This window comes from Gobio gobio (assembly GCF_949357685.1).
Source record: "Gobio gobio genome assembly, chromosome: 24".
NCBI lineage: Eukaryota > Metazoa > Chordata > Actinopteri > Cypriniformes > Gobionidae > Gobio > Gobio gobio.
The window spans coordinates 38795603-38821363 of NC_137120.1; the positions used below are offsets into that span (position 1 = coordinate 38795603).

The following is a 25761-nucleotide window of genomic DNA, read 5'->3' on the forward strand; positions in this document are numbered from 1 at the left end:
TTTATCATTATTATGTTTGCGGCCAGAACTTTAAAGCATGTATTTACACCAAAATTGATTTTCCCACAGTAATAAAATATGTTGTTGTTGCTGCTTATGTTTAAATTTGAACATTTGAATCGCTATTCGCTGGAAATCGTCCATTCTTCGTACACATTCAATCACATTTTTATTCGTTTTTTTTTTTTGCAGCTAAAACTTTAAAGCATACACGGATTACTTTTATACATTACTTAAAATGTAACTATTTAGTGTTGTTGCTGCTTACGAGTTTAAATGTCCAAAAATGTGCTCAAAATCATTCATTCTTCTCATAGCCTGAGAGATTCAATTAGTTTAGTTTTCGCGGGCAAACTAAAAGTCACACATTACACGACATAATGGCATTACGCAAGCAGTCATTACATATTTATACTTAAAATAAGTACTTAAAATGTAAATATTTTGTTGCTACTTAAGGGTTTTAATGTGCAAATTTAAACCGCTATCCGCTTAAAATCGTCCGCACAATTGCATTTTTATAATTTTATTTATTTTTTTTTTGCAGCCAAAACTTTAAAGCATACACTGAAATGTACTTATATACATTATTATAAATGTAAATATTTTGTGTTGTTGCTAATTACGATATAAATCGCTAAATTTGCTGAAAAATCGTTCCCTCTTCTCATAGCCCTATATTCAAGGGCAAACTATAAATCATCTATTTACAGTATTTACAGAAAGTAAATCTGGCTATCATGATAAACACTGTGGTAAAAAAAAAAGAAGAAGAAGAAGAAGAAAAAGAAAAAGAAAAAAAAAGTGCCCCGGATTCCCTTATTTACATGTACGAACGTGTACACCACACAAAATCCTTCATATGATGTACCGAAGGCGGTGTGAGGGTCGTGTCGGAAAAAAACCCACTGTATTGCCAATTAATATTCCTCAATATGTCATTATGAATGTGTGTTTTACCGTGTGTGTGACCGTTCAGGTCTTCTCTCTCTCGCTCGCTCGGTATTCCGTCCCACGCGCACAACGCCGCCCACGCGAGGATTTGCGTCAAGTCTGCGCGTGGGAGTGAGAGAGCAATGCAGCTTACATCGGAATATCCCCGCACACGAGAGAGAGAGACAGCCAGAGAGGGAGACAGCAGAGATGAGCCTTCAACGCACTTTCTCTCCTGCGCGAGAGGCGGAGCACAGCCTCGAGACAACGGCGAACACCGGGAGCAGTCGCGCGCACCAGCTGCGAAAGAGAGGTACGTAAATACACTTTTCATACATAAACATTCAGACGGGGAGGCTACACGGGCAAAGCATGTTGTGTTTATAGACTCAGTATACGAGTTATTTGCATGCATTGATCTCTTAGAGATTCCCAATAGTTTGAGGAGAGAGTTTGCAAGAACCTGTCATTGCTTGTGTGAAGAAGAAAAGAATAATGTTGTGTTTGCATCAGTATGAACTTATATGCAACTTCAATTTTAATGTGGTGTTATGATAAAATATGTGTTCAATACTTGAGCAAGACACTCAAACCCAGGCTGTGTCAAAAGTGGATAGTACCTGTAATACGCATGAATTAAGTCACTTTGAATGAAAACATCTGCTAAATAACTACTTGAAGGAAAAGTGTATGTATTTTCAAAGTTAATATGTTTATTCAACGTTAAAAAAGCCATCTTTTCACCATTTGAAGTCCTTCTCATTGAGAGTAGGATCGTTCTGCAGGATTTTCAGATCCAGTTTGAGCTTCAAATGCATTGAAAGTTTGCAGCTTGTGTGAAGAAACATTATGACCATCCGACTGGATATTATGTACAAATGTGTATAGAACTTTACGTGGATGAAAACGAGGCTGGCGTAAAAAAAATTTTTTATTTGGTTACAATTTTTGAAGGGGACATATTTTTCTGAAAAATTATCTTATGTCCGTTTTTCGTTTCTCTGTCATTTTATCTGGCCAACAACAACAAAGCAATAGTTGCTTAAATATGAGTTATCATAGGTTCACCACACGGTAATATAATTATTAAATTATCTTCCACATACCATTAGCGGTAGATCTACAAAATTAGCCTAATATCAGTTCACACATAGGCTTAGTGCATTGTTAGTTGTGGTGGGTGACTTACAACAATACAGAGTTATGGAAAAATACATCATTTTTTGTCATTGCTAATTCTTTAATAACTCTGCATCGTCTGTATTAAAGAGAAATAAAATCACTTCTCTTACGGGTGTCGAACGACATTAGGGTAAGTAATTAATGACAGAATTTTCTTTTTTGGGTGAACTAACCCTTTAATCAATTACTCATTTTAGTTTTTTAGTTAATCAATCATTAATAGGCACTTAGTTGAAATTAATAGCTTTAAAATCAATAAATAAAGCTATAAAAAAAGCTTAAATGTTCAATGCTCTCTATATTTCAACTAAACTATCTTCTTGCATTGACGTAGTAAGATTGTACTTTTTCATAGACAGCTCTTTTCTTCTTGCGGTGTAAATTTGTTTAAATTCTTAATATTTTTAAATCATGTAATATTCTGCAGAAGAGAGAAATGAATGTCGCGAGAATTGTGATTGGCTGTTCACTACTGATGTCACCGCTAAACTCCTAAACTCAGGATCAAAGTCTGAGTTGACAGAGAAAGCTGATGATCAGCATCATAGGACCAACAAAGCCTGAATAGATCGGTTTGGTTTTGCCAACTCGAAACGAATCCTGTAACCCTGAGTTAGTTAAACTACCATCATGGTACAGGCCCCGGGTGGTCATTTGTCCATTACGGGTTGGTCAGTAAGCAATGGGTAAATGCTCTTGTTGTTACTCTTTAACCGGCGATGCAAATGTCGAAGTAAAATGGGAACATTGCTTCATGTTGACTTGAAACATTACGTTTCGTTTGTGTTTGCATGTGCAGCCATGTCAGTGCTCCTGCCACGTTCCTTGGGCGAGTTACAACTGTACCGGATCCTGCAGAAGGCAAACTTGCTCTGCTACTACGAAGCCTTCATCCAGCAGGGCGGCGACGATGTGCAGCAGCTCTGCGAGGCTGGCGAGGAAGAGTTCCTCGAGATCATGGCCCTTGTGGGAATGGCGACCAAACCCCTCCATGTTCGGAGGCTCCAGAAGTCTCTACGGGATTGGGTCACCAACCCTTCCCTCTTCAACCAACCCTTGACATCTCTTCCCGTTTGCAGTATACCGGTGTACAAGCTTCCCGAAAGTTCCCCGGGCGTCCACAGCAATGGGCAACAGAACCAGCTTGCGGTTCCCAGGGCGTTATTACCCACAAGCCCCAGTCCTGGAAGGCTGGATCTCAGCAGGGACGGGACGCCAGGCTGCTCCCCACTGCAAGGGGCTAGCGAGAGTCGTTTCTGGGGAAGCGAGAGCGAACACAGCCTATCTCCGTCTGGAGCCTGTTCCCCGTGTTCACCACATGACGCTCTCGAAACTCTCGATCCCGCCGCGGTCCAGTGCGTGATGGAGTGTGTAGAGCGACTAGCCCAAACGTTGCCCAAGAGCGACCCCACGGAAGTCAAAGAGCATGTGCGCGCCAATAAGAAGCTCAGCAAGATGATCGGCCACATCTGCGAGATGAACGAAGACGATCCGCAGAAAGAGGTGGAGATTCGGAAATACAGCGCCATCTATGGGCGGTTCGATTCGAAGAGGCGGGACGGGCGGCAACTTACGATGCACGAGGTTGGTTTGATTCTTCTAAGATATCGGGATTTACCAGAACTGCTTATTCCGTGAGTTACTAGACGATTGATGTTTTCATTGTTGTCTCATAGCTAACGGTGAACGAAGCATCGGCTCAGCTGTGCATGAGAGATCTGTCGCTGCTCACTCGGAGAGATGAGCTTTTCTCATTGGCCAGGCAGATTTCACGCGAAGTTACTTACAAATACACTCGCAGGACCAGCAGGTAAGGCACAATTTCTTCAATCCTTCATTTGATTCTACAGAAAAACGATTAAAATAGTTAACCCTTCCCTTTGTCGACATTATCAGAGGGCTTGCTTTTGTTTATATAGTAGCTGTGGATATTGTGGGAGGGACTTTGCCATTCTAAAGAGCATTTTATTGTAAAAAAATTTGCTTTCGACCTTGTCTACTGTCCCGAAAGAAATTTTTTCCTGATTTCTTCATCTATGGGGGTCTAAAACTGTATCACGAATGTTTCATATCGGTCGATATCGATAATTTTTGATAATTATTTATATTTAAAATAAGGACCAGGAGAAAAATATTTTACATTTAAACATTTTTATTTTAAACTTAACCTTCCTCCGATTATAATCCCCTCAGTTATAAAGGCAGACATGTCAACACAACCGTGGAAAACACTCAAATAATTCAAATGTAAACCCAAAATCACAATGAACACTTAACAATTATCTCTTAACATTAAGGTGCAGTGCCTCAGTTCTTTCTTTGTAACTGTTACCGTTTAGATGCTTTGTCATAAGGCACTGATGGAGAGTAACATCACCTCTCCATGTCGTTTCAAAGTCAAGAATAGCACAACGGCGAGCGTGTCGAGTATAAACACGTCCCCAAACGGACGAGGCGCTCGCGCTGCGGAGCCAGACGAAAGTATAAACAAGGCTTAAGGTGGTAAAACAAGTTTGTGTTATTACCAGTCTTGGTTGGGACGACGGTCTTGCATAATCTGCAGACGACATTGGTCTGACTACAGTCAGACTTATACAATCCAAAAAACTGTTTTATCAACAATTTCCTCGCTCACTACGGCACTCATTTTCCACTTATCACTTCCCGCCGGTTCTGTTTACTGAAGAATGAATCCAACACGATGTTACTGTTACATGATTGGCTGTTAGCATGTCATTCCCTACGTTGCTAGGTTACCAGAGAGCGAGTGCCTTTGTTCATGCAACCAAACTTGCTTCGCAACCTCTGGTTTCTTCCGACGAAGAAAAAAAAATGATCGAACGCATTTTTTATTGATATCGATTACGTGTCTATCGCGATACATATCGTTATCGTTTTATCGCCCAGCCCTACTTGGTTCCTTTTTTTGTCTTCAAACTAAATTTGCGTCTTCAGCCGACAAAGTTTAAATCCTGTGTGGCTAGCGCGCTTCCTATAATGTTCCTATAATGGAGAGTTGGCGGCCTTTTGTGGCTGTTCGAACGCATTTGACCACATGAGCATTTACGCTACAAAAGCAATCGAATGCGTTTTCGACAACCTCTGGAAGTGGTCTAAAGTGGACTAGCTCGGAACGTTTTAGACCCAGTTTACTGCTTTATTTAGCGTTGTCAACTTGTGATCCGATCGACCAAAACGTATCTTAATACCAGGTGTAACATGGCCTTTGTTGGCGGCGATAGCCTCATGGTGCGTTCACACCAGACGCGAATGAAGTGAATAAATTGTGCTATTCGCGCATAGTTGGACGCTTGAGCATTTTGAGTTTACTCACTTAATTCGCCCATGAAATTCACTAACCAACAGACGCGAATTTGCGTCATGGGAGGGGCTTCTGCCAGTCGGCTTGTCTCGTTGCGAAATGACTGACATGGATTGTTTTAAAATACGGCGAATAAGCTCAATTTGCCGGCTTTAGCTAGCTTGTAGTCTCAATAGGGTGAATTCAGGGTGATTGGGACACTTATTCCAAGTCATCTCAAAGGCAAAAAGTGTCCCAATCACCCTGAAATCACCCAATGTAGAGCTCAAATTGAGTAAAGAGCGTTTTTTACAACTTATCAGATTGTCCGACCTCCTCACTCACTTTCTTCCAAGCAAGATCCTTTTTATTCCTGTTTCTATAATGTATGAAGATGTATCGTACAGCTCCGGGTATCCACATATGATTTTTTCCTCATTGTTGTCACTACTAGAGCAAGCTCCGAATTGGTTAATGCGTCACAAATATCCACCAAAGTTCAGATTTTTCAACTTGCGCGATTCGCGCAAATCAGATGTCAAACGTTCAATTTGCGCAAATTGCGTCATTCGTGCTGCCTCATTCGCGCGAATAGCGCCGCAGAATGTCTATTCGCGTCTTTGCAGTGACTTAACATGTAAATCAAGTTCGAGTTCGAGTCCCGGCTCGTGAACCCTTCCCGATCCCATGCCCCTCCTCTCGCTCTCCCACCTCACTTCCTGTCCACTCTTTACTGTCCTGTCACAATTAACAAAAAAAACGCCAAAAATGTAATCTTGAAAAAAAAAGAAAAACAGGGACTTTGAGTCAACTGTAGAGTACATTTGCAAAGGTAATTTCATTAATAGACAATTTTTTGCTTTTCAGTTTTTGTTTTTTTGACACATTTATTCATATAAGCACCATCTTTCACCGGTTTGTTACTCAATAAAAAAGTTTTACCGCAATTACTGTTTAAAAATAAATGGGAAACTGAAAATAAATCTTTCTTCTAGGTCCCACTACGGTGATGAAGATGAACCATCTCCCAAGCGAATCAAATCTGAGGTAAGTTTAAACAAGTTCTGTATATTCAGTTCATATTCATAAGCCCCACTGCGACAAATTGCTTTATTTGCATGAAACGCCTCAGCTTTGTAATCATTTCGAGCTCCAGGTGGTTTCTCGGGACTTCTTTATTAGTTTTGCATTCTTGTCAGGATATTTATTGCCAGCCGCCTTCCCATTGTGTCTGAATCAGTGCTGTGTTTGTGTGTGTTAATAATCTCAGGAGAGTAATTACTGTCATGATTCACAGCGAAATGTCGCGTTCACAGCTTTTTCCCACGAGCGACGTCCTGCGCCTCTGGGTGAACATCTAAAAGTAAATGATATCGTTGTTTTGGTATCTCTGTGAGGCCTCTAAGTCAACAAAACGGCTGCAAACTAAACCCTAAATACGTAAAATTAAAAATTCTTAATTTTAGCTCACTTGTTTTTGACGGAAGTTGTTTTGTGGGGCTCTCAGGATAAAGAAAAGCTTAGTACACAAACACACAATCATTCATCCACACAGGCGGAGAAGTACACAGTGGACTGAAACATATAATTGACATCATCCTGTGGGTGCTTACTGAATTACCCACGCATCGCTGTGGCTGTCTCTGCCTGAGTCTAACGTCATACGTGGACACACGCACACAAACACACACACACACACACACACACATACGTGATGACCTCAGAGGAAAATGCGGAGGTTGTCAAGGGGCGACACGAAGTGAAAATTTGTTCAAAGGTGACAATCTGTTAGAATTACAAGATAAATACGGGTGAGAAACAAACAGGAACGTTGCCATGGGAGAAATAAATTGATTATGCATAAGTGTTTTTGAAGTTTTCACCAAGATTAAAACCTTGAAAAAGGACTGTTTTTCATAAATGTATACATCTAAACTCAAAAAGTAACAAAATGTAGAAAGCAAACGTAAAAATAAAAGACTGTTTTTTAGTTACTATGCCTCTTACGGTATATTTGATGGTTTTATGAACAATTTGCACAAATGTATCGTTCATCTTCTATGCATCCAATACCCAAAAAAGTAAATATTTCAATTTAACTATACTTGTATATAAACTATAAACTTTTTTAGCTTTACTGTACTCTACCTCCTATTTTGAGGTCAGTGGGATTTATGGTTTTATGAACAATTTACACAAAAATTGTTCCATAGGATTTTATGCATCCAAATAAAAATTGTTACAAATATTATTTTAATACTAAATTTAATATTTTTAATATTTCTCTCTGAAAATGCCACAATTTTGGCTTGACTTCATTGTGTTGTGGCTTGATTTCATTGTGTTGTGGCTTGATTTCGTTTCGTTGTGTTGTGGCTTAATTTCGTTGCGTTGTGGCTTGATTTTGTTGCGTTGTGGCTTGATTTCATTGTGTTGTGGCTTGATTTTGTTGCATTGTGGCTTGATTTCGTTGCGTTGGGGCTTGATTTTGTTGCGTTGTGGCTTGATTTCGTTGCGTTGGGGCTTGATTTCGTTGCGTTGTGGCTTGATTTCGTTGTGTTGTCTTGATTTCGTTGCGTTGTGGCTTGATTTCACTGTGTTGTCTTGATTTCGTTGCGTTGTGTCTTGATTTCGTTGCGTTGTGTCTTGATTTCGTTGCATTGGGGCTTGATTTCGTTGCGTTGTGGCTTGATTACGTTGCGTTGTGGCTTGATTTTGTTGTGTTGTCTTGATTTCATTGCGTTGTGGCTTGATTTTGTTGTGTTGTGTCTTGATTTCGTTGTGTTGTCTTGATTTCGTTGCGTTGTGGCTTGATTTCGTTGCGTTGTGGCTTGATATATTTATGCATTAAAAAGCTAATATTATTTAAATACTACATTTTCTTTAGCTTTATTATAACTCGTATATTTTAGCTGTATGTATTCGTACAACAAATGTTTTATAAATTATTGAATTATGTGAATAACCAAGCATTTCGATTTGTGTAATTTATTGGCTCAGAGAGAGAGAGAGAGGGGGGGGGGGGGGGGGGGGGGGGGTCATAAACGAAATAATGAATATTTTTCATCCAAAAAACTTTGACATTTATAAGTGGAGTTTTTTTGGGGGGGTGGGCGGTGAGTAAATGCTACAAAACTGTAAAATATAATAAAAGTGCTTTGGATGGTTGATCTCGCCTCAGCATGACTGACTTCCTCTGGCACTGTGGACTACAGATGTGATGACTCAGTTTGTGCTAACAGATTTCTTCATTTTTGCAAATGTCATGTTTGCACCAGAGCCATCATGGAGATATAAAACTCTCTCGCTTCAGTCTCAGCTAGTTTTAATGAAAGTTTCATCGCTCTCTCTTTCTCTAATTTTCTCCCAGGACGGTGTCTACGATCTACAGGAGGCGCTTCACGTTCTTCAGACACGCCAGGAGACGGTGAGAGAGCAACTTGCAATCGCCAAATCTAAAGGAGACGAGACGATCAGACATAGTCTACAGGTAGTTTGAGTCTGCGATGCGTTGTTGAGCAAAACATGGGGTCTGGCGTTTGCATGATTTGTTTGAAACTTTTGTTTCAGTGTTTAAATGTTTGTTTAAAGTTAGTTTCAACTTTGTTTGAAAAAGTTTTTCTCTCTTTTGTCAAAGTGATTTCGTACAAACTTGTTTGAACGTCATTTTAACGTGTTTTGTTTCAAAGCTGCTTTGTTTGAGTCTTTTAGGTAGTTTCAAAGTTATTTTAACTTTTGTTTTAAAGATGCAAATTTTTTGACTGTACTAAAGCACAAAAAGTAGTGCCCAGTAGTGCACAACGCAACGAAATCAAGCCACAACGCAACGAAATCAAGCCACAACGCAACGAAATCAAGCCACAACGCAACTAAATCAAGCCACAACGCAACAAAATCAAGCCACAACTCAACTAAATCAAGCCACAACGCAACTAAATCAAGCCACAACGCAACACAACGCAACTAAATCAAGCCACAACGCAACAAAATCAAGCCACAACGCAACGAAATCAAGCCACAACGCAACAAAATTAAGCCACAACGAAACGAAATTAAGCCACAACGAAACGAAATCAAGCCACAACACAACGAAATCAAGCCACAACGCAACGAAATCAAGCCACAACACAACGAAATCAAGCCCCAACGCAATGAAATCAAGCCTCAACACAACAAAATCAAGCCACAACACAACGAAATCAAGCCACAACACAATGAAATCAAGCCACAACACAACGAAATCAAGCCAAAATTATGGCATTTTCGTTGTTGTGGCTTGATTTCGTTCTGTTGTGACTTAATTTTGTTGTGTTGTGGCTTGATTTTGTTGCGTTGGGGCTTGATTTCATTGTGTTGTGGCTTGATTTCGTTGCTTTGTGTTGTGACTTGATTTTGTTGTGTTGTGCACTACTGGGCAACCGTACAAAAATACCATATTATGTTTTGCAGATATTTTGGAAACATGCTAAGATCTTGCTTCTCTGAAAACAATGCCACAGCCAGTTATTTTACTTTGAAATGTCAGAATGTCTGTTTTTGTTTTGTTCTGTGAGATCCCGCCCACTTCCAATTTACCCAATAGTATTTGACACCCTGGGTTGCCAGCTGGTGTAACTAATGGGTGGGGATTATGCTAATTATGAATGAGCGTGCACCATAGACTGTAAAAAAATATGGGCGTAGTGTCCGTGACCTCACTCATAGGATCTGAAGAGCAGTTTTGAAGTGTAAAGTCGGGTCGAGCTGGCCGTCGCCATCTTGGCAGCGCATCACTCCCGGATAACAGAAAATGGGGACGTGAGGCGGGACGTGGGCGGAGCTAAGGTGACGACTAACAGACAGCAGACAAACGCCAATCCACCTGTCACTCAAAGTGGACACGCCCTTAATTATGCAGAACTTTAAGGCTTTATATAATGTAAACGAATGAGTTATAAATAAATTCACCCCCTCACAGTCGTCATGAAGGGCAAAATTAGCCGTATAGACCAAAAGCACAGTTTGTCCCAGACTGTAAACATGTGTTCTTCTGCTGTAAAGTTGGCCATTTTAACATGAGCTCAATGAGATTCTGCTCCTTCTGGAGTCTGTCTCTAGTGGCCAGTCCATGAACTGCAGTTTAACTCACTTCCGTATCGGCTTCAAGAGAAACTGCGAGAGGAGCCGCTTGGCGTCCACGTGCGTCATTAATATAGACACGTTTAACTACCGAATCCATTGTATATGAAGCGTTTGTGAATCTGGAATAGAGTTTTCGCGAAGGTCCATTTTACCCGCAAATCACTCGGGTAAAGTTTTTGAGCTTTGTTCGAATAATAATTTGAACATGTATTTGTTTGAAATGTCAGCTTTCAAGTTGCCTTTTTGAAACCTTTTTGTGAACATTTTTTTCCTGTTCAGTTCACATTCAGTGTTTGTGTGTGTGTAGGTACAGCTGGACTCTCTGCTGGCCAAGCAGGTGGAGCTCTTGCGTGATGCTGCCGTGCAGGAGAGATTGAAATCGCTGGACTGGCGGATTCCAACTGCGGCCCTGAAATACCTCGCTCCCACCGCCCAGCACTGCAACAGCGGCCTCTCACATCTCTCGGGTACAGTTCTCCCTTATTTGCTTACTCTTACTTTGTTGCCATTTTTCATATCAGTGGTTAAGTATACTCACCGTTCTGTGCCTAAATGCAGGCGAGAGACCCCTAAACTTGCGTCTGACCGATGTTCCGCTGGGCAGGCAACTGGCCAATGAGCTAAAGCGACATCACAAACAGAACGCAGAGGAACGGCATCATAACCAACACAACTCTGAGGAGAGAATGACGGCAGCCACAGGTAAGTGCTCAACTTTGAGTTAGCGATTACTCTTATGCTGCGTTCACACCGAACGCGAATAGAGCGTCAAAATCGCGTCTACAGCGTCTAGTTTGACGCGTGAACATTTTGAATCCATTGACACGTCCGCGGCGAATTGGACGCACGTAGAAATCGAGAGTTTGAAGCGAAATAGACGCACGTTCAAGGCGCTCCAGGAGAAATATGTCACAAAACACCACTCTGCCTCTTTTCATTTTCACTAAAAATATATATTAAACATTAATAGTCACTCAAATGTGGTCCAGGCAACTCCTACATTATCTTCACTGCATGTATATTTAAATTTCCTTAAAAAATAAAGTTATGAAACTTCTCTTTGCCCTCAGTCAAAGCGATTAGGCAGACAACAAATGATAGATTCATGAGAGCAAAGATCGGCCGTTAGATCCACACAAGACGAATTATATCTCATGTTTAACCACTACAGGACATCAGAGCCAGCGGCAAACGGCAGAAGGACTGGCTGAGGAAAGGCTGCTCTCGCCGGGGTTAATGAGCGCCCGCCACCCGGTGATCGCCTGGATCTCACAACTAAAAAAACACAAGATACATTTTTTTAAATAGGCGCTCTCTTTATAAATAAACCACAGATTTGAGCTTTAAACAACTACACTCTCACCTGAAAAAGTCTTAAAACTACATTTTGTGACACAATAGTAGTATTTTTAAATTATGCAGGGTTTCTCATCACGTAACTTTACCATGTGACTGCAGCGAGCAGGCTCCTGATTGGTTAACGCAGAGTGAATTGACGCCAAAGTTCAAATTTTTCAACTCGGGCGTCAGACGCGAATTCGCTTCAAGCGCGTGAATGCACAAAAGCACCACTCGCGTGTAACGCGCGTATCGCGCAAGGCGCTCAATTCAAAAGACGAGTCCAGTTCGCGCAAATGACGCAAATTGGATGCGCGAATGAGACGGATTCGCGTCCTTCGCGCCGCACGAAACGCGCCTTTCCATTGACTTAACATTGAAATCACTCGCACCAGACGCTCTAATCGCGTTTGGTGTGAACGCAGCATTAGGGTGCGTTCACACTTATAGTTCGGTTCGTTTGGTTCATTTGGTCCGGACCAAAAAACAAAAACAAAACATATAGTCCTGGTCCGCTTAACGTTCACACTGGCATTTTTAACAGCAAACCTAAAGTTACCGAACCAAAGGCATAGGGATACAGTCACAACCTGATTGGTCGACTTTTATGACATATATTTCAGACCTTTGTTCATTTTCGGCACACAAGTTAAGATAGACAGATAGACATAGGTAGACTCCATAGACAGATACTTAATTACCACTTTCAAGGTCCACAAAGAGTTTTGTGACTTTTTTAAATGTAAATTTGATGGTCGCACCACCTGACATTTTGACAACTCAAAAAGTCAATTGAATGTCCAAAAAATTAAAAGAGTATATTATAAAGGAAATATTGTAGATCAATTTGATATGTGACATGTATTTATTTAAAAAAATTATTTGGAAAATAATGAATTCGGAGACAAAAAATACATATGTCATTGACCCAATTACAGGTTCTTTAAAGAAATGAAGAACCTTTAATGAACATCAAGGACTTTTTAAAGTTCTATTCAAAACCTAGTGTGTTGCCAAACACTACAATTCAAAAGTTGGGTCAGTAAGATTTTTTTTTTTTTTTTTTTTTTTTTTAATTAATATTTGTATTCAGCAAAGATGCATTCAATTGATAAAAATTGACAGTAAAGACTTTGTGACAAAAGATTTGAGATGTCAACAGAATGCTTTTTTTAAACTTTCTATTCATCAAAGAATCCTGAACAAAATGTATCTTGGTTTCCACAAAAATATGAAGTGTTTTAAACATTAAAATTAATTAAAAAAATTAGAATTAGAATTATTAGAATGATTTCTGAAGGAGTAATGATACTGAAAATTCAGCTTTGATCACAGGAATAAATTAAAGTTTAAAATATATTCAAATATTAAACTTACTGACCCCAAACATAGTGTACATAAGCAGCAGCATCTTAACTGAAATATAACCTCCCAAGTGACTAATCTGGAAAAATGTACCTACATTGTATGCCCGAGTCAACTTCCTGTTTCATGGTGAAACATCAAATTTTGTCAGGCCGCCACGAACACGCCCTTCAGCGAAAACTCAAGATCTTCACAATGTAACATCGCAAAGGCCTTTAGATTAGACGGACCAAATATGATGTTGATCTGATTAAATCTCTATAGGCGGAGTTTGTTAAAGTACAACAAAATGTTGCAGAGAAAATTCCAAATATCTCACTTCCTGTTGGGTTTTTCAGTTTTGCTCCAATGGGCTTTTTTGTAGGTATTGGGGTGTTACATGTGTGTACCGAATTTCATACTCGTACGTGAAACGTAGCGCGAACTACGCTTAATTGACAGTTTGTAGGTGGCGCTATCAAGCCATTTTGCCACGCCTAATTCTGAAACCCACATCAGACGTACATTTGAACCAATTCTGACAAGTTTCATGAGTTTTCGAGCATGTTTAGGCCCTCACAAATGTGATTCATTTCGGAGAAGAAGAACGTTAGGCCGAGCGATTATAATAGGGTCCTATATTGTAATACTTTTTTCTATTTATGTATTCAATATGTCCTGATTCAACTCAATAATGTCATCGAAATAAGTAGAAATTCTAAGACCGGCGACACAACGGGTGCAGTTTCACTCTCGTTGCAATGCATTCTGGGATTGTCAGACTATTCACGAAGGATACATGTGGTTCTGCCTTCTAATTTGGCCAAAATGTGGGACCTCAGAAGGCGGCGTGACGTTGGCACCTACCTTTTGGAACAGCCTTCAAATGCTATCTAGGTAGAGCTGTAATCTTCAAAGAACCAACGAAATCAAGCCACAACACAACAAAATCAAGCCACAACACAACGAAATCAAGCCACAACACAATGAAATCAAACCTAAACACAACAAAATCAGGCCACAACGCAACGAAATCAAGCCACAACACAACAAAATCAAGCCACAACACAACGAAATCAAGCCACAACACAACAAAATCAAGCCCAACACAACGAAATCAAGCCACAACACAACAAAATCAAGCCCAACACAACGAAATCAAGCCACAACGCAACGAAATCAAGCCACAACACAACAAAATCAAGCCCAACACAACGAAATCAAGCCACAACACAACAAAATCAAGCCCCAACACAACGAAATCAAGCCACAACACAACGAAATCAAGCCACAACACAACGAAATCAAGCCACAACACAACACAACGAAATCAAGCCACAACACAACAAAATCAGGCCACAATGCAACGAAATCAAGCCACAACACAACAAAATCAAGCCCCAACACAACGAAATCAAGCCACAACAAAACAAAATCAAGCCACAACACAACGCAACAAAATCAAGCCACAACACAACACAATGAAATCAAGCCTAAACACAACACAATGAAATCAAGCCACAACACAAAACAATGAAATCAAGCCTAAACACAACACAATGAAATCAAGCCTAAACACAACACAATGAAATCAAGCCTAAACACAACACAATGAAATCAAGCCACAACACAACGAAATCAAGCCAAAATTGTGGCATTTTAGTTGTGTTGTGGCTTGATTTCGGTGGCTTGATTTCGTTGTGTTGTGGCTTGATTTCGTTGTGTTGTGACTTGATTTCGTTATGTTGTGGCTTGATTTTGTTGTGTTGTGACTTGTTTTCGTTGTGTTGTGGCTTGAGTTTGTTGTGTTGTGACTTGTTTTCGTTGTGTTGTGACTTGTTTTCGTTGTGTTGTGACTTGTTTTCGTTGTGTTGTGGCTTGATTTTGTTGTGTTGTGACTTGTTTTCGTTGTGTTGTGGCTTGAGTTTGTTGTGTTGTGACTTGTTTTCTTTGTGTTGTGACTTGTTTTCTTTGTGTTGTGACTTGTTTTCGTTGTGTTGTGACTTGTTTTCGTTGTGTTGTGGCTTGATTTTGTTGTGTTGTGACTTGTTTTCGTTGTGTTGTGGCTTGATTTTGTTGTGTTGTGACTTGTTTTCGTTGTGTTGTGACTTGTTTTCGTTGTGTTGTGACTTGTTTTCGTTGTGTTGTGGCTTGAGTTTGTTGTGTTGTGACTTGTTTTCGTTGTGTTGTGACTTGTTTTCGTTGTGTTGTGGCTTGATTTTGTTGTGTTGTGACTTGTTTTCGATGTGTTGTGACTTGATTTCGTTGTGTTGTGACTTGTTTTCGTTGTGTTGTGACTTGATTTCGTTGTGTTGTGACTTTTTTTTTGTTGTGTTGTGACTTGATGAGAATCAATGAGATTCTGCTCCTTCTGGAGTCTGTCTCTAGTGGCCAGTCCATGAACTGCAGTTTAAGTCACTTCCGTATTGGGGTGTTACGTGTGTGTACCGAATTTCATACTCGTACGTGAAACGTAGCGCGAACTACGCTTAATTGAAAGTTTGTAGGTGGCGCTATCAAGCCATTTTGCCACGCCTAATTCTGAAACCCACATCAGACGTACATTTGAACCAATTCTGACAAGTTTCATGAGTTTTCGAGCATGTTTAGGCCCTCACAAATGTGATTCATTTCGGAGAAGAAGAACGTTAGGCCGAGCGATTATAATAGGGTCCTATATTGTAATACTTTTTTCTATTTATGTATTCAATATGTCCTGATTCAACTCAATAATGTCATCCAAATAAGCAGAAATTCTAAGACCGGCGACACAACGGGTGCAGTTTCACTCTCGTCGCAATGCATTCTGGGATTGTCAGACTATTCACGAAGGATACATGTGGTTCTGCCTTCTAATTTGGCCAAAATGTGGGACCTCAGAAGGCGGCTTGACGTTGGCACCTACCTTTTGGAACAGCCTTCAAATGCTGTCTAGGTAGAGCTGTAATCTTCAAAGAACCAACGAAATCAAGCCACAACACAACAAAATCAAGCCACAACACAACGAAATCAAGCCACAACACAATGAAATCAAACCTAAACACAACAAAATCAGGCCACAACGCAACGAAATCAAGCCACAACACAACAAAATCAAGGCCAACACAACGAAATCAAGCCACAACACAACAAAATCAAGCCCCAACACAACGAAATCAAGCCACAACACAACAAAATCAAGCCCCAACACAACGAAATCAAGCCACAACACAACGAAATCAAGCCACAACACAACGAAATCAAGCCCCAACACAACAAAATCAGGCCACAATGCAACGAAATCAAGCCACAACACAACAAAATCAAGCCCCAACACAACAAAATCAAGCCCCAACACAACGAAATCAAGCCACAACAAAACAAAATCAAGCCACAACACAACGCAACAAAATCAAGCCACAACACAATGAAATCAAGCCTAAACACAACACAATGAAATCAAGCCACAACACAAAACAATGAAATCAAGCCTAAACACAACACAATGAAATCAAGCCTAAACACAACACAATGAAATCAAGCCTAAACACAACACAATGAAATCAAGCCACAACACAACGAAATCAAGCCAAAATTGTGGCATTTTAGTTGTGTTGTGGCTTGATTTCGTTGTGTTGTGGCTTGATTTCGTTGTGTTGTGACTTGATTTTGTTGTGTTGTGACTTGATTTCGTTGTGTTGTGACTTGATTTTGTTGTGTTGTGACTTGATTTCGTTGTGTTGTGACTTGATTTTGTTGTTGTGACTTGATTTTGTTGTGTTGTGGCTTGATTTTGTTGTGTTGTGACTTGTTTTCGTTGTGTTGTGGCTTGAGTTTGTTGTGTTGTGACTTGTTTTCGTTGTGTTGTGACTTGTTTTCGTTGTGTTGTGGCTTGATTTTGTTGTGTTGTGACTTGTTTTCGTTGTGTTGTGGCTTGAGTTTGTTGTGTTGTGACTTGTTTTCGTTGTGTTGTGGCTTGATTTTGTTGTGTTGTGACTTGTTTTCGTTGTGTTGTGACTTGTTTTCGTTGTGTTGTGACTTGTTTTCATTGTGTTGTGACTTGTTTTCGTTGTGTTGTGGCTTGATTTTGTTGTGTTGTGGCTTGATTTTGTTGTGTTGTGACTTGATTTCGTTGTGTTGTGACTTGATGAGAATCAATGAGATTCTGCTCCTTCTGGAGTCTGTCTCTAGTGGCCAGTCCATGAACTGCAGTTTAACTCACTTCCGTATTGGGGTGTTACATGTGTGTACCGAATTTCATACTCGTACGTGAAACGTAGCGCGAACTACGCTTAATTGAAAGTTTGTAGGTGGCGCTATCAAGCCATTTTGCCACGCCTAATTCTGAAACCCACATCAGACGTACATTTGAACCAATTCTGACAAGTTTCATGAGTTTTCGAGCATGTTTAGGCCCTCACAAATGTGATTCATTTCGGAGAAGAAGAACGTTAGGCCGAGCGATTATAATAGGGTCCTATATTGTAATACTTTTTTCTATTTATGTATTCAATATGTCCTGATTCAACTCAATAATGTCATCGAAATAAGCAGAAATTCTAAGACCGGCGACACAACGGGTGCAGTTTCACTCTCGTCGCAATGCATTCTGGGATTGTCAGACTATTCACGAAGGATACATGTGGTTCTGCCTTCTAATTTGGCCAAAATGTGGGACCTCAGAAGGCGGCGTGACGTTGGCACCTACCTTTTGGAACAGCCTTCAAATGCTGTCTAGGTAGAGCTGTAATCTTCAAAGAACCAACTGAGGAACGCTGTAGATTAAAATGGGTCTTGTCGGACCATGCATGTTCTCGCCTGGATTGGCACGGGTTGATCTCAGTATCATCCCGGCACACTGACACCCACACCGCTGCATTAAACCCGGATGTGTCAACGTTACAGGGCTTCAGAGAACTTTTTCTAATGTATGCAATCTCTTGCATGCAAATGTCCTCGATGAAGGGAGCACTTTCTCTCTGAAACTCCTACCTGCCTGCGCGAGCTGCGTTAGCGCGCCACGAGTAGGTGAGGAAGGGGGTGAGGATTTACTCGTCTTCTTGACGTTTCGGGTTTTTCTTCCGCCCCAATGTGGGCAGAGCCTGATGTCAATCAGTGTCATTTACTGATCACACTGGTCGTTTGAAAATACGTTTAATACCTTCTATTCGCTGATGTAGATTTGAAACAGTAAAAAGTACCATTCTTTGTTTGGGCGATATGTGTTTGTTTACTGGAAATTGCAGAAATGTGTTGAAAATTCCAACAAGAATCGAGGCAATGAATGAGGCGTTTTTTTATGCCCTTTTACTCGTTTTTTAAAACTACAGAACGCACCAAACACATACAAATTCAATTGAAAGTTAAGCAAACCTTTCCCAATACATCTAACAAATAAAATCGAAATGATTTCAGGGTTCGGGGATCATTTCATAGTGCAAAAGTTTCCACCTAGTACTAATTTCTCATGTTGTCTCTGCTGTATTTTTATTATTTATTTGGTAACACTTTACAGTAAACCTTCCATTTGTTGACATTAGTTAACTGTATTTGTTATCATGAACTAACAATGAAAAATACTACGGTAACACTTTACAATAAGGTTGTATTAGTTAACATTAGTCAATGCGTTAGTTAACACAAACTAACCATGAACAACACTTCTGTTCAGCATTAGTTAATCTTTGTTAACGTTAGTTAATAAAAATACAGCTATTCATGGTTTGTTCATGTTAGTTCACACTGCATTAACTAATGTTAACAAGGTTTTAATAATGTATTAGTCGAAATTAACATTAGCAAAGATAAATAAATGTTTTTTAAGTGCAGTTCATTATTAGTTCATGTTAACTAATGTAGTTAACAAATGTTAACTAATGAACCTTATTGTAAAGTGTTACCAATACTTCTAAAGGATTTATGGTAACACTTCACAATAAGGGTTGATTAGTTAACATTAATCTATTAACTAACATGAACTAACCATGCATTTCTTACAGTATTTATTAATCTTTGTTAATGTTAGTTAATAAATACAGCTGTTCATGTCAGATCATTAACTAATGTTAACAAGATTTTAATAAAGTATTAGTAAATGTTGACATTAACATTTAACAAAGATTAATAAACGCTTTATAAGTGTTAAGTAACCAGATTTATTACATCTCAGTTGTTTCAACATTTACTAATACTTTATTCAAATCGAAAGTTAATATTAGTTAGTAAATCTGAGCTAACATGAACTAACAATGAACATTTGTATATTTATTAAATTACATAAAACATATTTTAATAGAATGTCAGAATAGAAATTCAGAAAATATATTAATTGACATTTTTTTACAAGTTTCTCCTGGAATACTTTTAGAAATGTTATCATATACAGTATTACATTAAAAGATTTTATGTAATTGTTATCATTATTGTTTTTGGTGTATATGTATGTTTTTGTATACTGATTGTTTTTAAGATAAAATTGTTAAATAATTGTAAACAATGTATTGAAGTGATTTTGTAATCAAATAGTTGATTGACATAAATATATAAGATATGGCTGATATGGTTAAATAAATAAATAATGTTAATAAAAAGAGATTAATAAATACTGTACCAAATATATTGCTAATGCATTAACTAACGTTAATTGTAAAGTGTTATCATAAATGTTGATAAATATTTGTGAAGTATTATTTTGCTAAATATTTATTATTTTGGTTGATTTGACTATTGCCTCATTCTAGAAATTTGACGAAAAAATAATCAAAGGTATATCTTCATATATCTCGATTCCACACATTTCTTCATAGTCATTTAACTATGCAAGCAAGCCAACCAATACATATTAAAAGACTTTAAGTCATTACCCAGACAGCAACATAGTGTCGGCCCACATCCGGCCCACATTTGGTACCCGAAACCTGGAAAATGCTGCCTTCGGAAGACACATTTCAAGGTCGGAAGGCATCAAGGCACGTCCGAATCTAATGTTAGCTTCCTGTCTCCAGAGAGACCTTCATCTGATCGATATATGTAGGCAGCACATTTGTATCCTTCGCTGCATTTGATATCCCACAATCTTGTGCTTTCCATTCTGTGAGAGTTGAGCTGGGGGAAAAGATGGCGTCCGAAAGTTGCGTTTGCTGGTCAGTTTGTGTGTAAATGTACATTTTTTTCCCAACATTTTCCACTTCTGTCATTTCTAGCGAGAAATGACTAATGTAGGAGTTAAATATGTGTTTAGTTCTCACCAAAATGCTCTCTATATTGCTGTAGATCATTAAACGGTTACACTGCCTAAGAAGTCTGTCCGTAATCAGTGTCGTGAGGTGCCTTCATGCACAAACGCTGCCTTACAAGTCATTGTCTGATAAGGCAGTGAGACAACAAGTCACTGCCTAGGTTTTCGGACACAGCCTATGTTGCCGTCTGGGTTCACTCGGCGGCCATCTTGCCTCTCGGTCAGCTATTTGACTCATGCAATTGAAGCTCCTATCACTTTTCATTGGGAAAACATCAAATTCTCATCGAATTGTTCACCAAGCTTACGATTAAATTTCATATTTAAAACCACAAATTAAATCTGGCAACAACTGTCTCATAAATGTTGTTTCTAAACGCTCAAATCATGATCATGATGGCAGTTGCAGTGACAGAGCGCATTTAGGCCACGCCCACAGCAGTGGAAACCAATCCAACGCTCTCCATTGACTTTGTATTGTGTGAAGCGCCTCCTTGTCATTTCTGACTTATAACAAAAAACAGAACAATGTCTAAAATCTAATATGTGACAGGGGGTTCAGCAAACAAGCTAAAAAACACAGAAGTACGTTTTTATAAGCTGTCGACTCCAAAAAACGAGCGTTTAAGGACACAAAAGTGGATACAGGAAATGAGACGTGAAGCATCAGCAGGAAGAATGGGTACATTTTGGGATCCTGACACTCTACATGTGCATTAAACATGTTGTCACTGTTAAGTCAAATATCTACGGAGCCCCGCACATGACATGCAGTAAAAAACTAGTAGGCTAAATCGTGTGCACGTTTTACTATTTCATTCCCTCGATTTATAAAGCATGCGTACAATTTACTATTTTGTTCGCTTGATTTATAAAGCGTGCGCACGTTTTACTAATTCGTTCCCTCAAATTGCTAAATCGTGCACACGATTTACTATTTAATTCCCTCGATTTATAAAGCGTGCGCACGTTTTACTATTTCGTTCCCTTGATTTATAAAACGTGCACACGATTTACTATTTCGTTCCCTCGATTTATAAAGCGTGCGCATGATTTACTATTTAGTTCCCTCGATTTATAAAGCGTGCGCACGTTTTACTAATTAGTTTCCTCAAATTGCTAAATCGTGCACACAATTTACTATTTAATTCCCTCGGTTTATAAAACGTGCGCACGTTTTACTAATTCGTTCCCTCGATTTATAAAGCGTGCGCACGATTTACTATTTCGTTCCCTCGATTTATAAAGCGTGCGCACGTTTTACTAATTCGTTCCCTCAAATTGCTAAATCGTGCACACGATTTACTATTTAATTCCCTCGATTTATAAAGCGTGCGCACGTTTTAATAATTTGTTCCCTCAAATTGCTAAATCATGCGCATGATTTATAAATTGAGGGAACGAATTAGTAAATCGTGTGCACGATTTAGAAATTTGAGGGAACGAATTAGTAAATCGTGTGGACGATTTAGCAATTTTAGGGAATGAATTAGTAAAACGTGCGCACGCTTTATAAATCGAGGGAATTAAATAGTAAATCATGTGCACGATTTAGCAATTTGAGGGAACGAATTAGTAAAACGTGCGCACGCTTTATAAATCGAGGGAATTAAATAGTAAATCGTGTGCACGATTTAGCAATTTGAGGGAACGAATTAGTAAAACGTGCGCACGCTTTACAAATCGAAGGAACGAATTAGTTAAACGTGCGCACGCTTTATAAATTCGAGGGAACGAAATAGTAAAACGCACGAAAGCTTTATAAATCGAGGGAACGAATTAGTAAAACGTGCGCACGCTTTATAAATCGAGGGAATTAAATAGTAAATCGTGTGCACGATTTAGCAATTTGAGGGAACGAATTAGTAACTTGTGCGCACGCTTTACGTTTTTTTTCTTGCATGTCGTGCGGGGCTCCGTAAATATCTAAATGTCAGTTTTAAATATTATATTTCCTGTCTCTGATTATGTTCGCCTCTAGTGGGCGTAGTTCTCAGTGTAATATAACATGTGGCACTCTTTCTCAATTGCCTGTATCCACTTTTGTGTCCTTAAACGCTCGTTTTTTGGTTTTGGTTTGGTTGTTTTTCCCCCCGGTGGGCATGGTTTTCAGATTATGACGCGTGTCGCTCTGTCTCTATAACTTTACTAATCGCCAATTGGTTGTTTTATTTAGAAGGCGGGACTTATTCCGCCATATTGCGCCATATTGCGCGTTGCACGTTCTCCCATTCATAGGAATGTAAGTGAACCGTCTTAGTATATCTAAAGTCTTTGATTGTAATCCATTGCCTTTTCATTTCAGAAAACGGGTCTCAAAAAGAGCCGAGGCTTCTGGACAAGAAGACCATCAAATCCGAACCAGAGGACTCCAGATAACATCTTCAGCCTCTGAAGGAATCCTGCGTTTTGTTTGCTCAGTGGATTTAGTACTGAAACTGTGTGGCCTTAAGAACTGTAAATGCCCAGAGATCAATTTATTTAGATTTTTAGTTTTTAAAAATGATTTTTATTTCTAATAAGAGATTGTATTTGTGACTGTGCATCTTTTTGTACATAATCTGTGTTCGTTTATTTGATTGCATGTCTTATTCGTAAACTATTTTTATTTAAACTATTAGTTACTCAACGGAAGCGCTCTCCAACTGAAGTTGAACGGTTGTGTAGTCCTTAGATTAGTTGATCATTTTAAAGTTAAATGATGACATTCATCTGTTCGTATCGGTTTGTCAGTGAGGATGAACTTAACGTGTACTTTGTGAAAGAATACTGAATATGTAGAATTAGCGTTGCGCTTTTTTGTGTTTGCGTCACTTTAGATGTTAGTACTAGAGAAAAGTGTGTTCTGTATTTGTTACAAGCAACTCTAACCTTAAAGGAACACTGCACTTTTTTTTGAAAATAGGCTAATTTTCCGACTCCCCTAGAGTTAAACGGTTGAGTTTTACCATTTTCGAAACCGTTTTCGTTTTTGTATCTTTGGTCATTTCTGAGCGAGATGCTAACGGTCTAATTAGATTTAATTATCTATGCTAAGCTATGCTAAAAGTGCTACCGCCAGACCCGGAGATTGGCTGAACGGTAAAACTCAACGGTTTAACTCTAGGGGAGTCAGAAAATGAGCCTATTTTCAAAAATAGTGGCGTGTTCCTGTTCACATCAAGAACGATAACTATATCAATAACTATCCCTCATACTTCCCTCGCACTTTGTAACAAATCCTTCCCTCGTGAGTCAAAATGACCCGAAGCCCTAAAATTATATTTTATTTAATTTTGTGTTCAGAAAACTTATTTCATTTATTTTTGATTATATTTTGTCTATTTTTAATGCAATTTTTTGGAGATTTTTGTTATTTTTTTTATTTTATTTACCTTAAAATTACTACATTTGATCGATAAATAATAATTTAAGCACATTCTTTACATTCTTTCAACTTAAATTCAAAATAACTCAATTTCATGCATAACCCTTTTAATTCAGCTCAAAATATCTTACATTGGGTGACTTTGCTGACCTCTTGTGGGAAAAAAAATATATATATATATAACATGATATTTCACGATTCTTGCCACTAGAAATGAGCTGTTCCGCTGGGTCCTAAAGTCAAATTTTTTGGTAAAGTTCTAGCCTTTTTGAGCATTTTTAAGGTTTTTCTATGTGTACTGAAGCATTCTTCGCATTCCTTTAATTCCTGACTGTGTTCACACCAGACGCGACTTGCGTGGAAAAATTGCACTATTCGCGCATAGTTAGACGCTTGAACATTTTGTGTTTACTTGCGACATTCGTGACATTCACTTCACAACAGACGCGAATTTATGTTATGGGAGGGGCTTCTGCTCCACATCAAGCACATCAACTCGTCAGCGGAAAAGTAGTTGTAAAATACCGCGAATAAGCTCAATTTTCTGGTCAATATGTATATATATGTATATCTCAAATTGAGTAAAGAGTGTTTTTTTACAACTTACCAGATTGTCCGACCTCCTCACTCTCTTTCTTCCAAGCAAGATACTTATTATTCCTGTTTCTATAATAATACAAAGATGTATCGTACAGCTCCGGGTATCAACACACAGCAACGATGATTTTGTCCTCCATTGTTGTTCGGATTTCTGCCTCCGCTCATAATCACGTCCCTACTAGAGCCTGATTGGTTAAAACGGAGCGAATATCCACAAAGGTCCAGATTTTTCAACTCGCGTGAATCACGCATTACGTGCATCAAATGCCCGAACTGCTCAATTCGCGCTGCATTATTCACGCAAATCGCGCCGCAGAATATCTATTTGCGTCTTTGCATTGACTTAACATGTAAATCACTCGTGCTTAACGCTTCATTTGCTGTGAACGCACCATGAGGGGGAACAAATTAACCTGCGTGGGAAGGATTTGTTACTTTTTTAAATTTCAACCACAAAACACCTTGAATCCTTCTTTTGTGTGTGTATTCGTGTTTCAAGTGCGACAAAAATCCTAGGGTCTTGGACCACTCCGACGAACAGGAGTTTCGGGTCAAAATGACCCGAGGGAAGGATGAGGGCTATATTAGCATCCACACCAGCGGACGAGATTGTTCTGTTTTGTTGTCTGCCACTTTAAAATTCGACAGTTCTTTAAAGTCTGGTGGATTCTGATTGGCTGTCATTTTTTATCGTTCTTCAGCTGGGGAAAAAATGTGTTCTGGAAGTGATTCCAACGATATTGTTTCTCTTTATCATTCTTGGTGTGAACGGGCATTTATTCTCAGCATACAGCATTGTTATTGTTAACTGTTACATTGTGACTGTGATTTTTCGTAAAAAAATTTGCAAACTTTTCTTCACACGGGGGTGTTTTGTTAGTTAGCTGTGCTAGTCTGTTGTGTCTTTTTCTATGCACATTTGTCGTATTTCACTGTTTTGTGTCTTGTCTTTGTGAAATCATTCAACAAATAAAAGGCAAACTGGAAAAACGTAGTTCACGAATTTTTCTCTTCAAGTGTTCTAAAAATATACATGTTAGTAATAACAAATATTTTTTATTTTTTGCAAAACATCTGCGTTCCTGTGATAAAATTAGCATTTTCTCACAATTTTTTGCGAGGAAACTATATTTTAATACTTTGGCGAGAGAATGCAAAGGTTTTGCAAACTAATGCCGATTTTATTGCTTTAACACAAATGTTATGCAAGCAAAGGCAAAATCATTGAAATATAATTTTTCCTTCCATCACCAAAATGTAAGTACAAAATATCAATACATTTATATTTAATTTTAGATATACTATTTAGATATATCATACACCAGGTGCAATGCGACGGCAGTTTGTTTTTTTGCGTAG

General features: G+C 38.9%; 1 protein-coding gene across 4 annotated transcripts; it reads left to right on the plus strand.

Moving 5' to 3' along the window:
* Nucleotides 1-1107: 1107 nt before the first annotated feature.
* Nucleotides 1108-25387, plus strand: nab1a (NGFI-A binding protein 1a (EGR1 binding protein 1)). Of its 4 annotated transcripts, XR_013815813.1 has the most exons (9): nt 1108-1246; nt 2915-3699; nt 3792-3925; nt 6412-6463; nt 8787-8906; nt 10845-11004; nt 11096-11239; nt 22741-23282; nt 24828-25387. XR_013815813.1 is itself a non-coding variant. In XM_079807663.1 (8 exons), the coding sequence occupies exons 1-8, from the start codon at nt 1144-1146 to the stop codon at nt 22812-22814; spliced, it is 1572 nt and encodes a 523-aa protein (XP_079663789.1). In that variant the 5' UTR covers nt 1108-1143; the 3' UTR covers nt 22815-25387. The 4 variants fall into 4 exon arrangements, 2 of the variants coding, with proteins under 2 accessions (XP_079663789.1, XP_079663790.1); XR_013815814.1 differs by lacking the exon at nt 8787-8906; XM_079807663.1 differs by having other exon boundaries at nt 22741-25387.
* Nucleotides 25388-25761: the final 374 nt, after the last annotated feature.

Coding starts and splice junctions, on each gene's coding strand:
- nab1a (XM_079807663.1), top strand. CDS start 1,144: ATGAGCCTTCAACGCACTTTCTCTCCTGCGCGAGAGGCGGAGCACAGC. Junction 3,700..3,791: donor GGCAACTTACGATGCACGAG/GTTGGTTTGATT, acceptor GTTGTCTCATAG/CTAACGGTGAACGAAGCATC. Junction 3,926..6,411: donor TACACTCGCAGGACCAGCAG/GTAAGGCACAAT, acceptor TCTTTCTTCTAG/GTCCCACTACGGTGATGAAG.